The 19,612-nt window shown below is 40.5% G+C and overlaps 1 protein-coding gene and 1 long non-coding RNA gene across 3 annotated transcripts; both read right to left on the bottom strand.

Moving 5' to 3' along the window:
- Positions 1 to 1,670: 1,670 nt before the first annotated feature.
- Positions 1,671 to 6,048, bottom strand: RNASE10 (ribonuclease A family member 10 (inactive)). Of its 2 annotated transcripts, none has more exons than XM_008541261.2 (2): positions 5,904 to 6,039; positions 1,671 to 4,565 (listed from the first exon to the last, which is right to left on the bottom strand). In XM_008541261.2, exon 2 carries the CDS (start codon positions 4,558 to 4,560, stop codon positions 3,919 to 3,921), a length of 642 nt encoding a protein of 213 aa, XP_008539483.1. In that variant the 5' UTR covers positions 4,561 to 4,565; positions 5,904 to 6,039; the 3' UTR covers positions 1,671 to 3,918. The 2 variants fall into 2 exon arrangements, with proteins under 2 accessions (XP_008539483.1, XP_070440971.1); XM_070584870.1 differs by having other exon boundaries at positions 3,398 to 4,565; positions 5,912 to 6,048.
- A 1,219-nt stretch (positions 6,049 to 7,267) lies between these two features.
- Positions 7,268 to 12,034, bottom strand: LOC139077379 (uncharacterized). Its single transcript, XR_011529840.1, has 3 exons — positions 11,901 to 12,034; positions 11,673 to 11,775; positions 7,268 to 7,404 (listed from the first exon to the last, which is right to left on the bottom strand). It is a non-coding gene; the product is annotated as an uncharacterized lncRNA (long non-coding RNA).
- Positions 12,035 to 19,612: the final 7,578 nt, after the last annotated feature.

Genomic DNA, 19,612 nt, shown 5'->3' with positions numbered 1-19,612 from the left:
AACCTGATGAACTCTGTTTAACCCAGCATCTCCCTAATCATTTTAACATCTCTGCTAAAAGTCTTTGAAACACCAATTCACAGAAAAACTGCCATCAAACGGATAGTAATGGAAGCCCCGAGGTGCCTAGACTGCACCTGAAGCTCAGGTCCCAACTCAGACTAATTAAATCACTATTTCTGGAAGAAGGACTCTGGGATTATATTTATTGTAGTTTTAAAGCTCCCTAAGGTGATTCTAATGAGCAGCCAAGACTGAGGAAAAACTTGTACAGAGTATTCTGCAGACAACATTTGAGTGCCTTGCAGACAGTAAAGGGTCATTTACTGGCCTTGGTTCCTCCCTCCCAGGTACCTTTACTATGCTCAGTGCTGCATTACCCAACAGGCAGGTGAAGGATGTGAGCAAAGCAGGGGCCAGAAAGAGTGAGAATGATAGTGAGACATAGAAGGAGATTGATTTTGAAAAAAATTATCTTTCATATTTTCAAAAGGGCTAAAGTAGTCATCCTGGTAAAAATCCAAACTTTGTTGAACTTTCTTACACATATAGTATGATTTAGTTGGGTTGGCGATTTTTTTAAAAAAAAAATATTATGTTAGACAATGTCCATAATTATCCAGAATGTTGGGCCTCTGAAGTCATACTCTGGCCAGTGTTAATGTCCTGAGAGAAGGACCCAGAACCTAGAGATTCTCTCCTGGGCGGTCACTCTGGCTGTGTCTTTTTCTCTCTCTCGCTGTCTCTCTCATTTTCCTAGGGTACCTAGTACATATGTGCTTAGCACAATAAATGCTTTTTGACTGACACAAAGAATCCAGAATCCTGGCTCCAAATCTTTACAGGGATTACATAGAACCAAATATGTGACAGCACCAGGTAGAGTGCCCAGCATACAATGATATCTTCTTTCCTGCTTGTCTTGAAAAGAAAAGAATTCATATTAAGCCCTCTGAAACATGAATTAGCCTACTTAGCTGTTTTTATTAGACTGTGCAGTATTTGACAGGAGTCAGAAAACATGCTCCTCTTAAATTATTTTATGTTTCACACAATTTTTATAAATTCTGAGGAGGTACTGGATAATCAATAAGCAGGTCATCATTGATCAATAAATGTGTCGAAGAATATAGAAGAAACTTATAATATAGTTGCTTCCACAAAGATGCTTATGGCCTAACTTGGGTCATATATTATGTACTCAAATTAATTATGGGCTAATTAAATAGTATATATAGGTCCACAATCCCTTACCTGAAAGTTTTGGGCCCAGTGCGTTTTGAAACTTAGAATTTTTCAGATTTTAAAATGCAAAGTTGTGTGAGTCACATATTACTTAACACCCCTAGAACAGTCTATCTGAGGTAGTATTCATAACCAAACACATTGATATTTTCTCAGTGAAAGGTATAATGGGCATATAGCATAAATAAAGCATTAATGAAGATAAATAGCCTTGCATCATTCATGCAGGCAGATTTCACATCTAAATGAGTTTTGGAGCCACTTTGAAAGAAAACTTTTCAGTTTTCCAAGCTGTAGGGATTTAGGAACAGTGGATGAGGGACTGAGGACCTGTTGTACGGGCTAAAGCATATTCACTGGAAGTACAAAGAGGGAACTACATCAGAGCTGCAGGATTTGGTGAAAGTTTTGTGAATGAGACAGAATTTGGGTTATAATGAGTTTATTTTCTGTCCCTGGTAAGGGAGGTATCCACAACATCTCATCTACATGTTACATTATCTATGAAAGCTGTGTTTTTCTTCTTGAGCTGCTAGGAGCCCGCAGCGTGTTTTTTAGGTTGCTTTCCTGAGATAGTCTCCACAGTCGGATAAAAGCCTGACCACTGAGATTTGTCCAAAGTGACGACCGGAAGGAGGAGATAGGAGTATTCACTGGACAGTGTGAGAACCTACAGGAGAGACACTGGTGGGACCCTAGAAGAGGATGTAGTCTTTTCTCTGAGAGAGAGATGTAGGCTTCAATTCCTTGGTAGTTCCAGCCTCTTAATAGTTCATTCCATACAATGGATCCTTTGGCTTTTGGTTAAGAAGTCAGACTTGGAACTCTTTCATATTCCATTCCCATCCCTAAATGCCTTTGGTTTACCTACTGGACAAATTCCTCATATGGCTGGTTTTCTCTGACATCTACCCTTCTTTCCTCTCCTCTCACCTCACTTCTCATTTTCTCCCTTGCCTTAGGTAATATTTTGTCTGTTTCCCCTGAAAGAGATTCCCCATCAGGAAGAGTAGAAATATGACTTGGCCAAGTCTTCACCTCCCACCATTCTTCCATCCACCTCTAAAATGTCAGGGCAGCCCATAGATGCAGACACACTTCCTTCCCAACAACACTGTTCCTAAAAGATCATTGCCAAGAGAGGTGAGTCAGAGGTATGAAGGGAAAGGTTGAATCAGGGGAGTCTCAGAGGCAGCACCTTTAAGTGGTTACTTGCCTGTGAGGATAAAGAAAATTGGGGAATGAATGAAGAAAGAACAGGAAATAAAAGTCAGGTCAGAGTAAGACAAACCTTTTCTTCCAACCAGTCTCCCATTTGTGTATGTCCCTAACTCTCAAGTGTGTTACAGTCTAGGAAGGTGAAACAGAGAAAAATCTCAGTGGGGAGGAAATCTCAAAGTCGGTCACCCGGTGAATCCCCATTGCCATTTTCTCTGATTCCCTCCTGCGCCCATACATCTTTAACTACAGCATTTCTTGATAGATTTGAATTCAGAGGAAATAAGCTGAGGGCAGCCACTTACATCCTCTATTTATTCAAATCCATAGCTTGAGTAGATCCAATCTCTTCTCCGCTGAAATTATTCTTTCACTGACTTTCTTGTTCTTCAGTGCAAAAAAGTGGGAGAGGCTGAGTGAAAATAAGACTACCTCCAATATCATTCATTCTACATCTATTGAGCACCTAATGTGAGGACTATTCTACTTTCTGGACCTAATTTGGAAAAAAATATCTCTCTCTTAATGTCTATCCTCATCACTCTCTTGACCCACTCTCCCTCCAACCCCCTATGCCCGACTTTTTGACTATAGGACCAGCATCTTCTTACTTGGCATAGCATAAATGATCAGTGTTGGCTGAGTGAATTTCTAAAAAGATCCAGAAGAAGAACAGATGGGGCCCAAGAAGAAGAGGAAAAGGACAACAGAGGGAAGAGGGGGAAAAGAAGGAAAGGAAAGAGGCAGTTGGTACAAAATGGGAGGAAAGGAAAAAGTATTGAGGAGGCTCAAGAAAAAGAGTGCTGGGCTTGCCCCAGCACATGTTCTATCTTGGTCTGCAGCACCACAGCACCTTACCAGCAGACCCCTACACCTAGGCCCTACATTTTTTTCAAACTCAGAAAAAGAAACCCAATTCACATGGTTCTCCAGATGCAGTCACAGATAGAATCATTTTAATTTGCATCCATAGCAGAGAAGTGCTGTGTGGAAAGCCCAGGAGGCTGACGTGATTATCCTAGAGGCTCACGGCGGGTAGCAGGGAAGAACATGGGTAAAGGATGCATTAAACTCATGTAATCCATACCCAAAGACAAACAGAGCAAGGAGCAGACTGATGACCAGGATCACAGGAGAAACCAAGCAGTTCTTTACTTATCTCTTTCCAGGGCAGGAGATAAGATCCAAGAGATGGAGAACCTAGAGAGACTAGACATCATTACTTTCTTCTGCCACCTATAATTCCAGGAACAAAATGCAAGTTGGGTGAACCCGAGAGCAAAGAAGAATAATATTTTCAGAAGAAAATGATAAAGAATAGGCTGGTTTCTCTTCCCAGAACCTTTTTGCAGAATACCTAAGAGGAAGAAACAATGTGAGAAAGAAGTGGAAAGGAAGAGGAAGGAGAGAAGGTGAAGAGGAAGAGGAGGAGAAGTTGCTTCATTGTCCAGACCTTCATGTTATCTTGACCTTCATGTCATTACAGGATATAATAATGAACTTTTCAAAAATGAAAGTTAGGTAATTGCAGTGAGGAGTGACTTGGCCTGGTTTGGATAACTTGCAGAATGTCAAATCAAAAGGACGGGAGCTTTTGTGACATTTGGCTCCCTTGAGATCACAGGCAACAACAGGATTCTTACAGACAGCTTTGACTGTATCTAGTTCCTCATGGATGAATGTGTACTCAGGTATACATGTGTGGTTGCGCTTCTTCACCTTATGTGCCATTAGGGAATTGCATTCCCTGTTCATCAGGTCAAGCCTAAGATAGTCTTTGTCACTCTGAAAGAGAGCATCAGCTCTGAGCATCTTGTTTCCTCCAACTTCATCCTCAGCGAGGATAGTCTCTTCTGGCCACACAGGTTGAACCACTCCTTTGTTGCTAAGCAGCAGGGTTTCTGTGGTTCGGGTGCCATCTCCCTCCTTAGTGGTCTCGGCCTTCTCCTGTGAGTCACTGGACCAAAAGTCATTCAGTGATTGATCACTATCCTCCAGGACTGCTGCAGCCATCTGAAGCCCCAACCCCAGGCCCATCCCCAGGCCCAGCAACAGCAGCAACATCATGAAAAAGATCTGCACCAAAGTCAGCTTCATTTTACCTAGAGAGGAGGAAGGAAATGGAAGGACTGACTTTTGAGATGAAACTTGGCTCCAGTAGAGACCCTCGACACCCTAAACCCTGACAGCATTGTCTTTGGAGTCTCCTCTCCCTTTGCCACATTTCTCCATCCCCCTCAAGGCAAAGGTCCTTTCTCATTCTTTTCCCACTTCTCCTGTCCTCCCCACCACATTCCCTGTCATTGTGTAATAACGTATGGATCCTGCAGAATAGGAAGATGACCAGGGAAAGCAGTTCTGAAACTGGTTCACATATGAGGAATCAGTTAAGAAAGTTGATATCAGTTGCCTCTTAAATAGAATTTAGTTCCAAATAACCCAAGAGAATGGTTGAGAAAACAAGCAAGTATAGTGTCACATTTTCCTTGAGAGAAATTCTTGTAGAAAATCTTTTTCTCAATAAAGGACTAGGTTTACCACGAGACCATTTCTCTGTTTTTAGCCCAAATTCACTTTTGCTTATTCAAGTATCTATTACTCTCCCTATCCTTCCCACAAAAGGAATAGAAAATGTGCTATAGTCCATTCTCACTCCTAAGCTGAGGCCAGTGGGGCCAAGGAAGATGGGGAGATGCCCAATTTCACATCTCAGGACCCTGCTAAAACTACATCTTCTCATGCCAGATCCTTTCTACTACTAAAGATCTCTCAGCATTTGGGTATTTCCTGCTGATTAGTTTTATACTCTCAGGGAAAAAATAGAATAAAAATGAAACCGAAGAAAACCAAACGATTGACTTGATCTACTGGGATTCCTTTACTTATAAAGATCCTAATGAGAGCCGAGAGGACCATGCATCTTTGTCCTGCTAGGCCAGTCTCATCCCCCTATCAAAGAAAATAAAAATCCCTTCCCTACTAGAAAATAAAAATTACTATTAAAAAAATATTATTGAGGCAATTGATAAAATTAGATTATAGTCTATGGAGTAAATAAGAGTATTGTATCAATGTTTGATATACTGAATGTGAAAATTGTACTATGATTAAAGAGAATATCTTTGTTCTTAGAAAATGAACCCTGAAATATTACAGAGAAAAGGGGCATGATGTATGCAACCTACTCTCAAATTGTTCAAAATATTGATTATATGTATGTGTGTACATGTGTGTTTACAGAGAAGGAAAGAATATGATCCAAAAAATGTGAGAAAAGGTCTTTAACAATAATGTACCTGAGTAAAGAGTATTCTGGAGTTCCTTGTGTTATTATTGTAACTTTTCCCTAAAGTTGAAAATACTTCAAAAAATTTTTTTAAATTTTTTAAAAAGAGAGAGAGTTTCTCATGCTGTTCCCTGGGGCACCCACTGTGACTTACCTACATACCCAAATAGCTTCAAAGATTCTTGTGTTTTCCTGTTCAACAAGTTCTTCCCTCCCAGGGTTTCCTTCTCTCTGAGAAGTGCCCTGGATGCTGGTCCGCAGAAGAATGGTTAGCTCCTTGTGGTCCATGTACTCTTAAACCCAGGCTTACTTCCTAAGCCCACGCTCCCTTCCACTCTCCCTATCCAGCACTGAATAAACATGCTCAGCCAGTTCTCCTTCCTGCACCCACAAACACTTTGAAGTAGATCCAGACATCCAAGACAGGAAATGTCTCCAGCCTGGGAAACTGCAGATAGTTTTATTTTGGCAATCAATTCTTCTTCTCTTGAGTTACACCCACTATCCTGCGGTTTATACAGCCTGCCTTTGCCTGTGAATTTAAAACCAAATCATTTCCTTATATTCTCCACATGTACTTCCTTCAGCCCTTTCCTATCATTTCTGGAATGTCAAGATCTTGGTCTTTTATTTAGTTCATCTCTCCAACGTGGTCATTTTGCTTGTCACATTTTAGAACTGTATCATGTCTTCATTTGAAGATTTGGAATATCTGAGTCAATCACAAATTTCCTCTTATCTTTACCTATGAAGCCTATCCCAGCCCTCCACTCTCCACTCCATCTTTCCAACCCCAATGAATAACCACATTCCCATAGGAATATTCAGATTTTGCAAACCTGATAACTTAACCCTAAATAAGACAATAGTCAAGGTAGCACCATCACCATCAGTCCTGTAGCTTGGGTGAGTAAAACCAGAAGGGTTCCAATGTTAATTCTATTCACTTCTTTAGCTAAAAGTGACATCATGAGATAATATTTTTAAAAGCACTCTGCAGATTATTAAAGCACCAGAAAAACCCTCTCTACACATAAACAATACCCTTTATGAGGATGTTTTGTTTTGTCATTCAGGCTGGAATTTTCAAATGGTGGTCTGGGAACTGCTTCCATGATGTGCAAAGTCTATCAGGCTGACCCTTTGCAGTGCTCATGTTGATGATTTACAATAGTAATAATAACAACAACTAACCAAAATTGAGCTCTCACTTTGTGGTAGGCATTTATTGCATTTCACCCTCGCGATTTGCTTGTGTTATCCCTCTTTGGTGTCTATTCTGCCCATTCCTTCTGGTGAGGTCTATTTGCAACATGAGGAGGAAATAAAGAATCATCCATTGAAACCAGCAGCTGGATAGAGTCAGCAGTGATAATATGTTCAACTACACAATTCACTTGCTTCTTTACTATTGGGGTGTTTGGTTACTATTAGCAGTTGTTTGAAATAAATGCTTGATTAAATATGAAGAAAGGACCTAAGTCTGTGGTCCAAATACAACCTTTAGACTGCACACGTTTTTATTTTTGTTTTTTCCTTTTTCAGGCTACAGTTTTCTTATCTTCTAAATTTGAATAATAATAGCTCTTACCTCATAGGGATGTTGGGAACATTATAAAAGACACTGCATGTAATCCCGAATAGCCAAAAGAATCCTGAGAAAAAAGAACAAAGCTGGAGGTATCACACTACCTGATTTCAAAATATACTACAAAGCCATAGTAACCAAAACAGCATGGTACTGGCACAAAAACAGACACACAGATAAATGGAACATAATCGAGAGCCCAGAAATAAACCCACATATCTATGCACAGCTAATTTTTGACAAGGGAGCCAAGAATGCACAATGGAGAAAGGAAAGGCTGTTCAATAAATAGCGTTTGGAAAACTGGACAGCCCCATGCAAAAGAATGAAAGTAGAGGGGCCTGGCCTGGTGACTTAGTGGTTAAGCTTGTGCCCTCCACTTTGGTGGCCCAGGGTTCGCTGGTTCAGATTCCAGGGACTGACCTACACACTGCTTATCAAGCCACACTGTGGCAGGTATCCCACATATAAAATAGAGGAAAATGGACACACATGTTAGCTCAGGGCTAATCTTCCTCAAAAAAAAAAAAAAAGAATGAAGTAGAGCATTAACATACACCATACACAAAAACTAATGCAAAATGGATTAAAAACTTGAATGTAAGACCTGAAACCATAAAACTCCTAGAAGAAAGTGTAGACAGGACACTGTTTGACACTGGTCTCAGCAGTATATTTTCAAGTACCATGTCAGACCAGGCAAAGGAAACAATGGAAAAAATAAATAAACGAATGGGACTACATCAAACTAAAAAGCTTCCGCACAGCAAAGGAAACCAGCAACAAAATGAAAAGACAATCTAACAATTGGGAGAAGATATTTGCCACCCTACAGCTGATAATGGGTTAATATCCAAAATATGTAAAGAACTCATACATCTCAACAACCAAAAAAAACAAACAACCCAATTAAAAAATGGGCAAAAAGTCCGAACAGACATTTCTCCAGAGAAGATATGCAGATGGCCAACAGGCACATGAAAAGATGTTCAACACCATTAATTATTAGGAAAATGCAAATCAAAACTACAATGAGATATTGCCTCATGCCTGTCAGAATGGTTATAATTAACAAGACAAGAAATAACAAGTATTGGAGAGCTTGTGGAGAAAATGGAACTCTCATACACTACTGGTGGGAATGGAAACTGGTGCAGCCACTATGGAAAACAGTATGAAAATTCTTCAAAAAATTAAGAATAGAACTACCATATGATCCAGCAATTCCACTGCTGGGTATTTATCCAAAGAATGTGCAAACACAAATGCATAAGAATATATGGGCCCGCATCTTCCTTGCAGTATTATTCACAATAGCCAAGACTTCGAAACAACCTAAGTGCCCACTAAGAGAAGAATGGATAAAGAAGATATGGTATATATATACAATGGAATACTACTCAGCCATAAAAAAGATGAAATCTGGCCATTTGTGACAACATGAATGAACCTTGAGGATATCATGCTAAGTGAAATAGGTCAGAGGGATAAAAAATACCTTATGATCTCACTCATAAATAGCAGATAAAAACAGCAATAAACAAATGCATAGGAACAGAGACTAGATTGGTGGTTACCAGAGAGGAAGGGAGGAGTGAGGAGGGAAAAAGCAGTGATTAGGCACATGTATATAGTGATGGATTGTAATTAGTCTTTAGGAGGTGAACATGATGTAATCTACACAGAAATTGAAATACAATGACATACACTTGAAATTTATTTAATGCTATAAACCAATGTTACTACACTAAAAAATTTTTAAGAAAAGGAAACTGCATATAAAAGGATAAATGTATTAGCTACTGTTGTTATTCCTACTATTATTGCTATTGCATAGCACTTACCAAAACATTCTCATTAGCTAATCAATGCTATTTTCCTATTTAGAAATAACATATACGAAAACTGCAGCTACTAACATTGCTCACTGCTTCTTTCAGAAGTCAAACATATACCCTAGAATCTCAGAGAAGGAATTAAGGCTCATATAGACTGACACTTTATGTTACAAGTGAAGAGACTCGAAGAGGTTAATGTCTCAGACACTACAGATAAGCAATATTAGCAATAGAAAGGAATGTACTGATACACAAAACAAACTGGATGGATCTCAAAGGCATTGTGCCCGGTGGAAAAAAAAAATGAAATGGTCATGTACTTTATAACTCCATTTATATAACACAGAAAACACAGGAGCAGTTGCCAGTGGTTAGGATGGTGGGGATAGTAATACAGATATGACTATAAAGAGATACCACAAGGGAGATCTTTATGGTGATGGAATAGTTCTGTATCTTAACTGCAGTGGTGGTTACATGAATCTACACTAGAAATAAAATGACATAGGACTACATGCACACACACACACACATACACACACACTATGCTAATGTCCATTTCCTGGTTTTGACATTATACTATAGTTACATACGACATAACCACTAAGAGAAACTGAGTGAGGGTACATGGGACCTCTGTGTACTGCCTTTGCAACTTCCAACGCTTCAATAATTATTTCAAAATAAAATGAGTTTTTTTGAAGTGTTACTGTTCATTACAGAAGTTTTACATAATAGTATAGAGAAACACACACAAGACTCTCATTGAGACTGTTACTTACATTTTAGTGCCTATCCTAGCAGTCTCCTCCCACCCCACATAACCCTGTGTTGATGTTAGGTTCAACATATATGTTAAAATGACAAGTTGAGGTGTCAAATGGCAGTTGAATATAGTGAATATAGGAGTTTAGAGTTCAGAAGAATTTGAGATGGAGAAATAAATTTGGGACACATCAGCATATGACTAGGTATCTAAAGTCATGAGACTGCATGAGAATGAGTGTCAAAAGAAGGTTAGTTTTTGTTTTTGTTTTTTTTTAATATGGGAAAAATAACCACTTGTTTACTGATAATAAAGACCAAGTAGAGAGGAAAAACTGATATGACAGGAGAGAATCTTTGGAGGAATGATTTTGAGTCCTCAGACTCTGCAGATGGATTGCTTGAGTTTATGTGGGTAAATGTGTTTTATCTATGAATTACACATCAAGATGGTAAAGGGGACATACCACATGCTTGCTGTGGAAGGTTGGATCTGGTGACATGGTTGAGAACCATTGGTTTAGAAGAATTAGTAATGGTCAGGGGTCTTGCTATTCTGTACACAGAGTAGCTTTCCCTTCATTCTGCAGTTATGGCTGCTACTGCCTAATTACAATTGACTGGATATCAGAATCCAGGTCAACCTTGGGGAGGAGGCTCCCCAGCTTTGAAGAGTTTCTTAGGATGGGAGACACAGAAACAAAAGAGCGGAAAGGATACTGAATAATGTTTTACTAATAAGGAATCCAACTCTGCTGTGGGTCCCCAATAAGCCCTTGGCTTTTTTTCCAGAGTTTTTGTCACTCACATGCCCACCAGATACACTAAAGTCCAAGGTGGGAGCAGTAGGGGGAGGCATTTTTTCAGAGAGAGATATGTTATTCGACATGATTCAACAGTTAAACACTGACTTCCATTAGGATCCCAGAGTGCTCAATTGTGTGCAGAGCACAGCATCAGTTTACCCACCAAAGACAAAGGGACCTGGCCTATTAAGGGTATTCGGCAAACATCTTGATAGTGAATGCGTCCTTGTATTATGTGGTACAATTCTTGCAGAAACAGTTCTGATGTCTCTGCTCTGCTCAAGAGTGGCCAGCCAAGGGTGAGTAGAGACTGAAACTTAACCCCTGCTCTGCTCAACAAACTGTACAAAATGGCACGGAGTTGACTTCACCCAGAGGACGGGGTTTTCTTCCAATCCATACAAAGGTGTTGTTTAGGCCATCTGGGGACCTAAATAGGTGGCTTTACATTTTAGTTCATTTCACATAAATGACCTCCTATGACCCTTATAACTTCTCCACCAAATAAGAGGAACTACAGCTATTTCTCCTGTTTTACAATAAAACCGAGGCCTCAGGATGTTAAATGTCTTGCGTAAGGCTTTATAGGTCCTGGGTGCAAAACAGGAATGCGACCCTAGTCTACAGGCTCCACCCCCTATTCCTTCTCTCTGCCTTGCCCCTGATAGTCTGTTCCAGTTGACGTCGATTCTCATGGATCTAGAGAAGAATTGGTTACCATCTATGTCCAAAACAATCTTGCACATATAAGATGGATCTTTTCGTTATTGTTAAGAATCATAGCAGTTCATATTTTTAAAATGAACTCACATAAACCTGCTCACAATCCATAGAAACAGACCCTTCTCACCTCTGTGAGATCTTGGACTCTTAGAATCCTTTCATCCCCTCTCTAATCACTGCAGTTCCCCGATCTGGGTCCTTACCTGTTCAGGCTCTGCACAGCCCCGGCTCCACCTGGCAGACAACCCTCTGGGGGAGTTATCACACTATGTCTTGTTCTTTCTCACTGAGTGATTTTGGCAGCTTCTGTAATGTTGGAGGAGTTTTGTTAATAACATATGATCAGTAAAACAGACCACAACCACCCCACTCTGTTGCAACAAGAACTTCCAGAACCAACAAAGTCTACAGAAGCTACTCCCAAAGCTTACCTGTAGCCCACGGATCCCTCTTGCCAAGTTCTCTGTCTTCTCACAGCCTACACCTCTGCTAGGAAAGAAGCCAGCTCACTGACAATCTGAGTTGTGTCCTCTATAAAAATTATGTTCATTCATTGTTGTCAAGCAGCACAAGTAACATTCACTGACTTTGAAATAGGCTTAATAACTATCTCTAGAGACATTTTGTGTGAAAACTTTTTTGAAATGGCTTTATTATCTGGTTTTGAACAACTAGATTTCCTTGAAAGTTGCATTATTCTTTTTATGAATCTTCATAAATTTTCAAATTTGAAAATTATCAGATGTAAATTTACCACAGGCATTTTACAGCTTTGTCACCTGCAGGTAGTTTTTAGTTTATTCTACTGTTTGCCTGAAGCCTCTGCTATAAACCACAAGTCAGAATTTGTGTCTTCAACAAAGAAAGACAGTCTCAGAGCCTCGTGAAAAGACTGTACCAGAAACTTCCATCTATTGACACTTTGCAGCATAGATTCTTAAGTACAGGCTTTTGAGTTAACGTCACTTAGACAATTTTCATACCAAACCAGTGGACTGAGTCAAGATTTCCAGAAATTTTTTTGGTCAAAAAGCAGACAGCTCCATGAGACTGCTAACTCAAGATCCACGAGAGCAAGAATTAGCTGTGTCAAATGAACTGATAAGGGAAATTTGTGGTTATTTGTTTGGAATATAGTTTTAATGTTCTACCTTAATGTTAATGTTGTTTTAATGTCCTATTCTGAATATTTAAAGGAGGTTTTTTCTTTCCTCTTAAATTCGCAATAATCCATAACAAATTACTAGATTCTGCTTTTTTAAACTGAAATAAATAATTTTAAATGATACCTGATTCTCACTGACTCACACACTCAGCCAAGAATTCAGAAACTCTTACCAAGTCCCCTATTTTTCATGGCAGTAAATTATTTGCATAGGTTGAGTAAAAGTTTATCTTCCTTTTTATCAGGATATAATGGAAAAATCAGTTATGCAACCAAGACCTTGCCCAGAACGTCATTTTTAAGATTGATGCTCATTTAATCCCATATGATGGACAAATGCCTGCATGTCCTCTCAGGAAAACTTGCCTAGGACCTGGCTTACAAGGTTCCAGCTTTGCAGGAGGTAGGGAACATCACCTCCTGGCAAGCCAAGAAATTTAGGAAATTGTGGGGTGCTTGAGAAGAAAGAAGTTCACCCAAATTTGTAGGTACTACGGGTGAAATCTGACAGAAAGGGTTTCTTTGGCTTCATTTTTCTAAGCTCAACATAGCAAGTAGTAGAGGCTTTTAAAAGCCCAATCTGAGATTCCTTAAGGAAGTTTCCAGAAAGGAGTTAATTTTGTAGCTTTGTGGATAATATATGGCTCTAGAGTTACAATGGAAACTTAAGGAGGCCTATATAGTAAATTAACACTCTCGCTGTACCTTTATAAACTATCAGGCCAAACCAACAATATTGTTTTTCTGCTTCCTTTTTTCCCCTCTGAACTGAGAGTTTCTTATCCTGGCGCTCTTCTTATTCTCAGTGCCTATCACAGTGTGTGGCATAAAGAAGGAAATCAAGATTATTGATTAGAAGAATAAATACCGAGTTATGAAATTGTATTTGCACCTGATTTCCACTGTGAGGCAGTGATGGAGAGCGAGGGAGGCAGGGGGAGGGGCTGAGCTCACCAGTTGGGTCTCTGACCAACTCCCAGCTTTGACTCGGGAGAGAGGGAGAATTCATCAAAAATAAATTCAGAATTAGCTTTAAAAACATTTTAGCAATAAAGAAACACATAAATAAAACTAATAAAGAGGGAGGAGAGATGAAATAAGATGGGCAAAATGTTGATTACTGTTTAAGTTGCATGTCGTAGGCAAGTGGGGATTCATTATATTCTTCTCTCTTCTTCAGGGCATGTTTGAAAATTTCCATAATAAAAAGTTTTTTAAAAATGACCTTAAAGGGGAAGGAAATTACAGAAAGGAATTCTGAGGGCTTTGTGAGGAAGGAAGTGAAGGATAAGCAAGTTCAGGCAGTTTTTTGTTTTGTTTTTGGATTTTGGCACCCGGTAGTTCAAACAGCCCCGTGACCGGCTTCTACATTCCTCTTTGACCGCCCAGTTCTCGGAAAGGATCTGCAAAATAGCAGAGTTTCCAGGAATACTGAAGCTAGAGAGGGAAGCGCTCAACTGGCATTGTTTCAGCCCTGAGTGTTGGCAGGCCTCACTCCACACACTGGTCCTTTGGCTATGATAAATAAAGGAAAAGCAATAAAATATATTGGAGTATATCACGAAGCCATTTGGTTTAAAACTAATTCGGCCTGACCTTGTTTTTCTGCAAGGGCCTGACACGCCTGTTGAGCATGCATTGTACATCTGCTTTAAATATTTACTGTGTCCCAAAGACAAGAATGATGCCCTTAAAGATAGGGATGTAACTTCTCCCGTATTGGCATTTCCTTTAGGATAAGCATCTCTCCCTAAAGTAAGGATTTATTACTGACCTGCTTGTGACTTTGTGGCCACTGAACTGCTGTGCTCCCCTATCTGCTGTGCCAGCAACACAATCTCATGACTATTGTAAGAGGGACATTACTATCATATGTAATGTATGCTCTTTGTTCCAAGATGGTATATAATCACTCTGTACACCCAACTTCTTTGGTGCCCTTTCTTCCTTGGAGAAGGAAGGCCCTGGGCTAGTCCTCCAATCTGGCTCATAATAAATTCACCTCAATTTTGATTTATAGATTGATTATGGATTATTTGTATGGACAGACATATCAGGTCTGAGACTTAGCAGTGGCCAGATACTGTCACAAGTAGAGTGGGAATGGAATGATCTAAGGGCTGAGGAGGAGGCAGGAGAGGGGTGTATATGTGTAGAGGGAATCAGTGCTGGAGACCCAAGGAAGGTGGGTAGCACTGTTCCCTCTATTTATCAGTCCCTACCCCCAACAATGATTCTGGGGGGAATCAGGAACAAGTGGAGTCAGCCTGGCCCTGGGAGTGAGGAAACAGGAGTGAGAATGGGCATTGCTCACTTGCCTTGGACTATAAACGTTCCTTCAGATCACAATCAGGTCTCCATGGCTGCACACTGAGCCAGCCTTATGGATAAACACAGAATAAAAATCACCTAATCACATATGATTCTTGAGGTTTCTTGCCATTATACTCCCCAAAAAATTCTCTCCTAATAGCTGCACATTGTGTAAGATTCCATGGTCTGAGAGACATTCCTTTAACATTTATCTTCTTTCTTTGCCTTTTTTTTTTTTTTAAATAAAATGATCCTCAAAATCGTTGGCACATTTAATTGGGCTTGTAGTCAATATCAATTAGGTGTGATTTCCTATAAGAGAATGCATTGCCCCAGGAGATGAAAAGAAATAACAGCCAGCATTTATGAAGTGCTGATTAAGTGCCAGGAATTGTGTTAAGTACTATATTTACATTATCTCATCTAACACTGTGAGGTGACTGATACTACAGTACAGCCCCATTTTATAAGGTGCAAACAAAGCATTAGGAACTTTCAGTGAAATACTCAAGATCATCCAACTAGTAAATGACAGAGTCAGCATTTGAACTCAGATCTGTCTGACTAAAAATCCATGTTCTTGGAAGTTCCAGTGTAGACAGGAAAAAGTATGGAGATAGACTATTGGGTCAGTTGGGGATTCTTGGCAATCCCTGAGGTCATAATGGTACTAGACACTAGGACTGAGAAGGAGAAAACACTGGGAAAGGAATGTGTGTGTGAATGCATGTGTGAGTGTGTGTGTGTCTGCTGGAGTGGGAGAGGATCATTTGTAAAATGGTTGATAGGTGATAGTAATACTCTTTTAGAACAGCCACAAAATGCTGAAATAGTGAACCTCACAGAGAAAGGCTTTCCAACAATCGTCACTATGTAGTATTTCAACTTGAGGTAGTGGTCAAACAAGTTTTAGTGGAACCACATTTAATTCAATTGGCAAAAAGACTGAAGGTAGAAGATAAACCAGCTAAACTCGTGGACACTTTTCATTATTCGCAGTCCCATTGGGTCCCTGTAAGCTACATTTGTTAAGTTACAGTTATTTCTCTCGCTTAGACTGAGATAACAAAGTCATCCAGAAAGGTCAGACGATCCGCTCAGGAAGGGATTCAGGAGGTGGAGGCAGCACCGTTACCCCAGCACATTGGATCCCCTCCTCAGCTCACAGGCCCACACTTGATTCTGTCTGTGCATCTGGAGTTTTTCAGTCTCACAGGACTGACTCATACAAACCAATCCCAAAACGACACTATAAACAAGAGCTACATTGAACACTATGTGCAGTGGGAAATACCCCTGCCCTACACAGTCTCTCCCTCACTTAAGTGGGAGGAGACCAAACCATGAAGAGATGTTTGCTTAGTGAGCAGGCATGGGAGTAGTGTTGAGATTCATTCCGGCAGGGTGGGTGTGGGGAGACATTCCTGACTGGGATTTAAGGACTGAGCCAGCATCTTACCGCTGAGCAGTGCTGGCTCACAAGGAAGCAATTCCAAAATTTAGAATTTCCCTTTCTAATCTCCAACCTCCCCCATCTCTTTGTTAAAATATATTAGTAGGCTTGTTGGTTGTATTGTTTTATACTCCACCTTGTTCCAAGATAGGATTAAAGATATCTTGCAAAACTATCTGCAATAAATGATAACCCAAATCAAATTTAGTTAAGAGGAAAGAAGTAGGATACAGTTTGATTGGTTGAACTTTAGTTGTGAGGATGTTAAAATCACTATACTTCCCTAAGCCTGCATTTTTGTCCCCAGAGCTGGAGTCTGTGAGTTCTTGGAGCCTCCTCCCATTGATAGATTATGAGTTTGGGTAGATTAGGTGTTTGACTTCACAAATGGTGGGTACTATTTACCAAAGGCTGATCTGAGCTGATTTAATCCTCAGATAGTGATGAGGATCAAGTTTGCCCCAGGGAGAAGCCCAAGGCCTCCTGCCCTACATACTGATCTATATCATCCTCTGGGAAGCATAGGACATCCTGACCTGATCCAATCTGATTCTTATCTAAAGTTATAGGACCACCCAATAACCAGACCCCACCTACACCGATACCATTTGAATGAGTTTTTTACGTGATCTTTCCTTTGTCTTGTAAAGAAATAACTCACACACCTATGCCTTATAAGTTGAGCCCTACCCTCAACCCATTGCAGCTCTTACTGCCCTTGAGTCCTGTCCCCATGCCTGCAGCTCTTACTGCCCATGGGTCCTGTCCCCCTGCTATTCTCTGAAAAAAACAGCAGAACTTGAGAGTCCAAGAAATCTTTCTTTCAGCTCCTTGACTCACCAAGCCCGCATCATTTCTTCTGGTGGCCCTTACGGGAATCTTGCTTCATTGGCTTGTGAGCTGAAGTTCTGGTAAGTGCCCTTTTCTTTCTTGTGCCTTCCTCTTTTTCAAAGGTAGACCTAAATTCACTTCTCCATCAGGATCTTTCTCAGACAGCTGTATGAATCCACGTTTGCTGCCCATGGCTACTCTATGGGGCAAACCATGGCATTCAGTTTGAAGAGAATCAGTACATTAAGCCTGAGGGTGATGGAGAATGAATTAATCCATTCCTTCCTAATCTTATCTCTAATATATAAATTTTACATGGGCACGGGTTGATCACTTAAGTCATTACAATGGTCACCAATCTCCAAGACTCCCGTGGCAGGTTTCTTTTCCTAAGGCTGGATTGGCATCCCTCCCTATGGCTCCTGAACACACTCTGAACCGGGAAAGTCCCAATCAGGACTCCCGTTCAAAGAATGTACCAAACTCTAGCTTTGGTTGAGTATGGGAACCCCTTCTTGGGAGAATGGCTCCAGGATGCAATTGGGTAGAATGTCCCCCAGACCAGTGGAAAATTCCTCACCATTTTTCTCTATTCTTTTACCTCTGGGACCATTCACCAGGCACCTATTACTTCCAGACATAATAGGGAAGGTATACAAGGGATGCCATGCAGGGGGACGCCCCCATCACCCCTTGCCATAGGAATCCCATAGGAGGAAAAACTGGTAGGACACTGCCCTATGTTCAGGGGGGATTTTCAAGGTAATGGACCTTTTTCTTTCATCTCTCTTAGAGTTACAGTGGCCATTTTGGTCTCCTTTTGAGCTTTGCAACTGGGAAACAAGAAATCTTTAAAGAGTCAAAGGCTCCACCCCTGGGAGCCCCAACTTTAGGTTCTGGGCCTGATCACGCCAGTAACCCCAAGTGGGATCCTCTCTCTTGGCACTTGACTCTAGTATTTTAGGCACCTACTGAGTCAGTTATGCAGACAGGAGACCTGTGATTTATTTTGCGAACTGTCCTGCTGGGTTGTGTGCCCTGGCATGGGAACTGTTGTGTTACTCTTATCTTGATAACCCTCTGGAAGAAGCCATGAGGGCGAGGCCTGATCTCTTCTTTTCCTTTCTTTGTTTCGTTCATCACCTCCTCTGTTGTCTCCAAGTGGAGGTTAAGTTCAGGCTGGACCTGAGCAGAACCTGGACCTTCTGTAAAATTGACAACCTTTTGCCAGGGACTTAACTCTCAACCCCAGCGCTGGGAGTCTCAGCCCCCAGCAAGTTCCAGGCCTTTGCTTCCTGCTTCCCTGGTTCCCCTTGTGCTGGCTCAGGGACTAAGCGCTCTGGCTAAGTGGGACTTGATGAAATCTTATAGCCATATTGACACCCACCGTCAGGCTCTGCACCCTTTCTCCAGCCTCAGTCAGTTGGACACCAGCTTTACTGTCATGGGGAATGCCCTAATCATCCCTGGAGACTCACCACTCAAGTGCATTTTAACTAATTGGAAACTCTTTCAATTGGATGTATTATGCCCCAGAAACTCCAGCCGGGAGAAAACTTGAGGGGTTTCTCTGTGCCTTTATGATTCAGTTGGACAGGTAGATCAACCTATAATGTCATTTGAGTTACAACCCAGTTTCTGAGAAATCAAGAGCAACCATCCTTGGAAAATCCTTGTAAGGCTAGGAAAGCAGCTCTAGATGCATTCAGGTTCCACCCATTTCCCTTATCTCAAAGAGCTTGCAAATCCTCTGGGGACTATCTAGCCCACCACTAATTCCTAAGACTGAAGAAAAAAAAAAGGAAAAATGACCAAAAGAGTGTCCTGGCCAAAAACCTAGCATCTTGAGTGTCTTCTCCACAGATATGGATAATAAGGCCCCCAAAAAATTTGGATTCAAATCTAGTGAGCTTTGTATTACTGTACCTGATTCTTGGCAGTAATTTTAAAACAATAGCTGTGGAGACTCTGTGTATGTGTGTCTAGATGTATGTTATATGTGTGTGGTATTTTACCTCCAGATGGTATGGCCAACATTAAGACCTCTGTTTAATTGGCTTAAAGTAAGCACTTACATAAATTCTAAACGTAGTAGAAATTAACCCAATGTCTTTCAAGCTAACGTGATGTGAATTAACCTTTGGTAAATGAAAGCTTATTTAAGTTTGTTCATTTGATTGAAATAGTCTTGTCAGAGCTGTCAGTATTGGGATATGATGCAGGCATGCAGCCTGGGTTTACTAGTCAAGTAAGCTCACGTTGTCTACTAGAAATTCGTCAGCAAAATAATAGCTTTAAGTGATGGCTAATTTTGTCTAATATCTCAAGAAGTTTTCATGGGTGATATGAACATAATTGTTGGAAACAAATGAATTAGATAG

The sequence above is a fragment of the Equus przewalskii genome, chromosome 1, assembly GCF_037783145.1.
Source record: "Equus przewalskii isolate Varuska chromosome 1, EquPr2, whole genome shotgun sequence".
Classification (NCBI taxonomy): domain Eukaryota; kingdom Metazoa; phylum Chordata; class Mammalia; order Perissodactyla; family Equidae; genus Equus; species Equus przewalskii.
The sequence above is the reverse complement of the archived record's forward strand: the minus strand, read 5'-3'. Positions and strand labels throughout refer to the sequence as shown.

What these genes read in the sequence shown, in the direction of transcription:
- RNASE10 (XM_070584870.1), bottom strand. Translation starts at nt 4,560, where the DNA reads ATGAAGCTGACTTTGGTGCAGATCTTTTTCATGATGTTGCTGCTGTTG.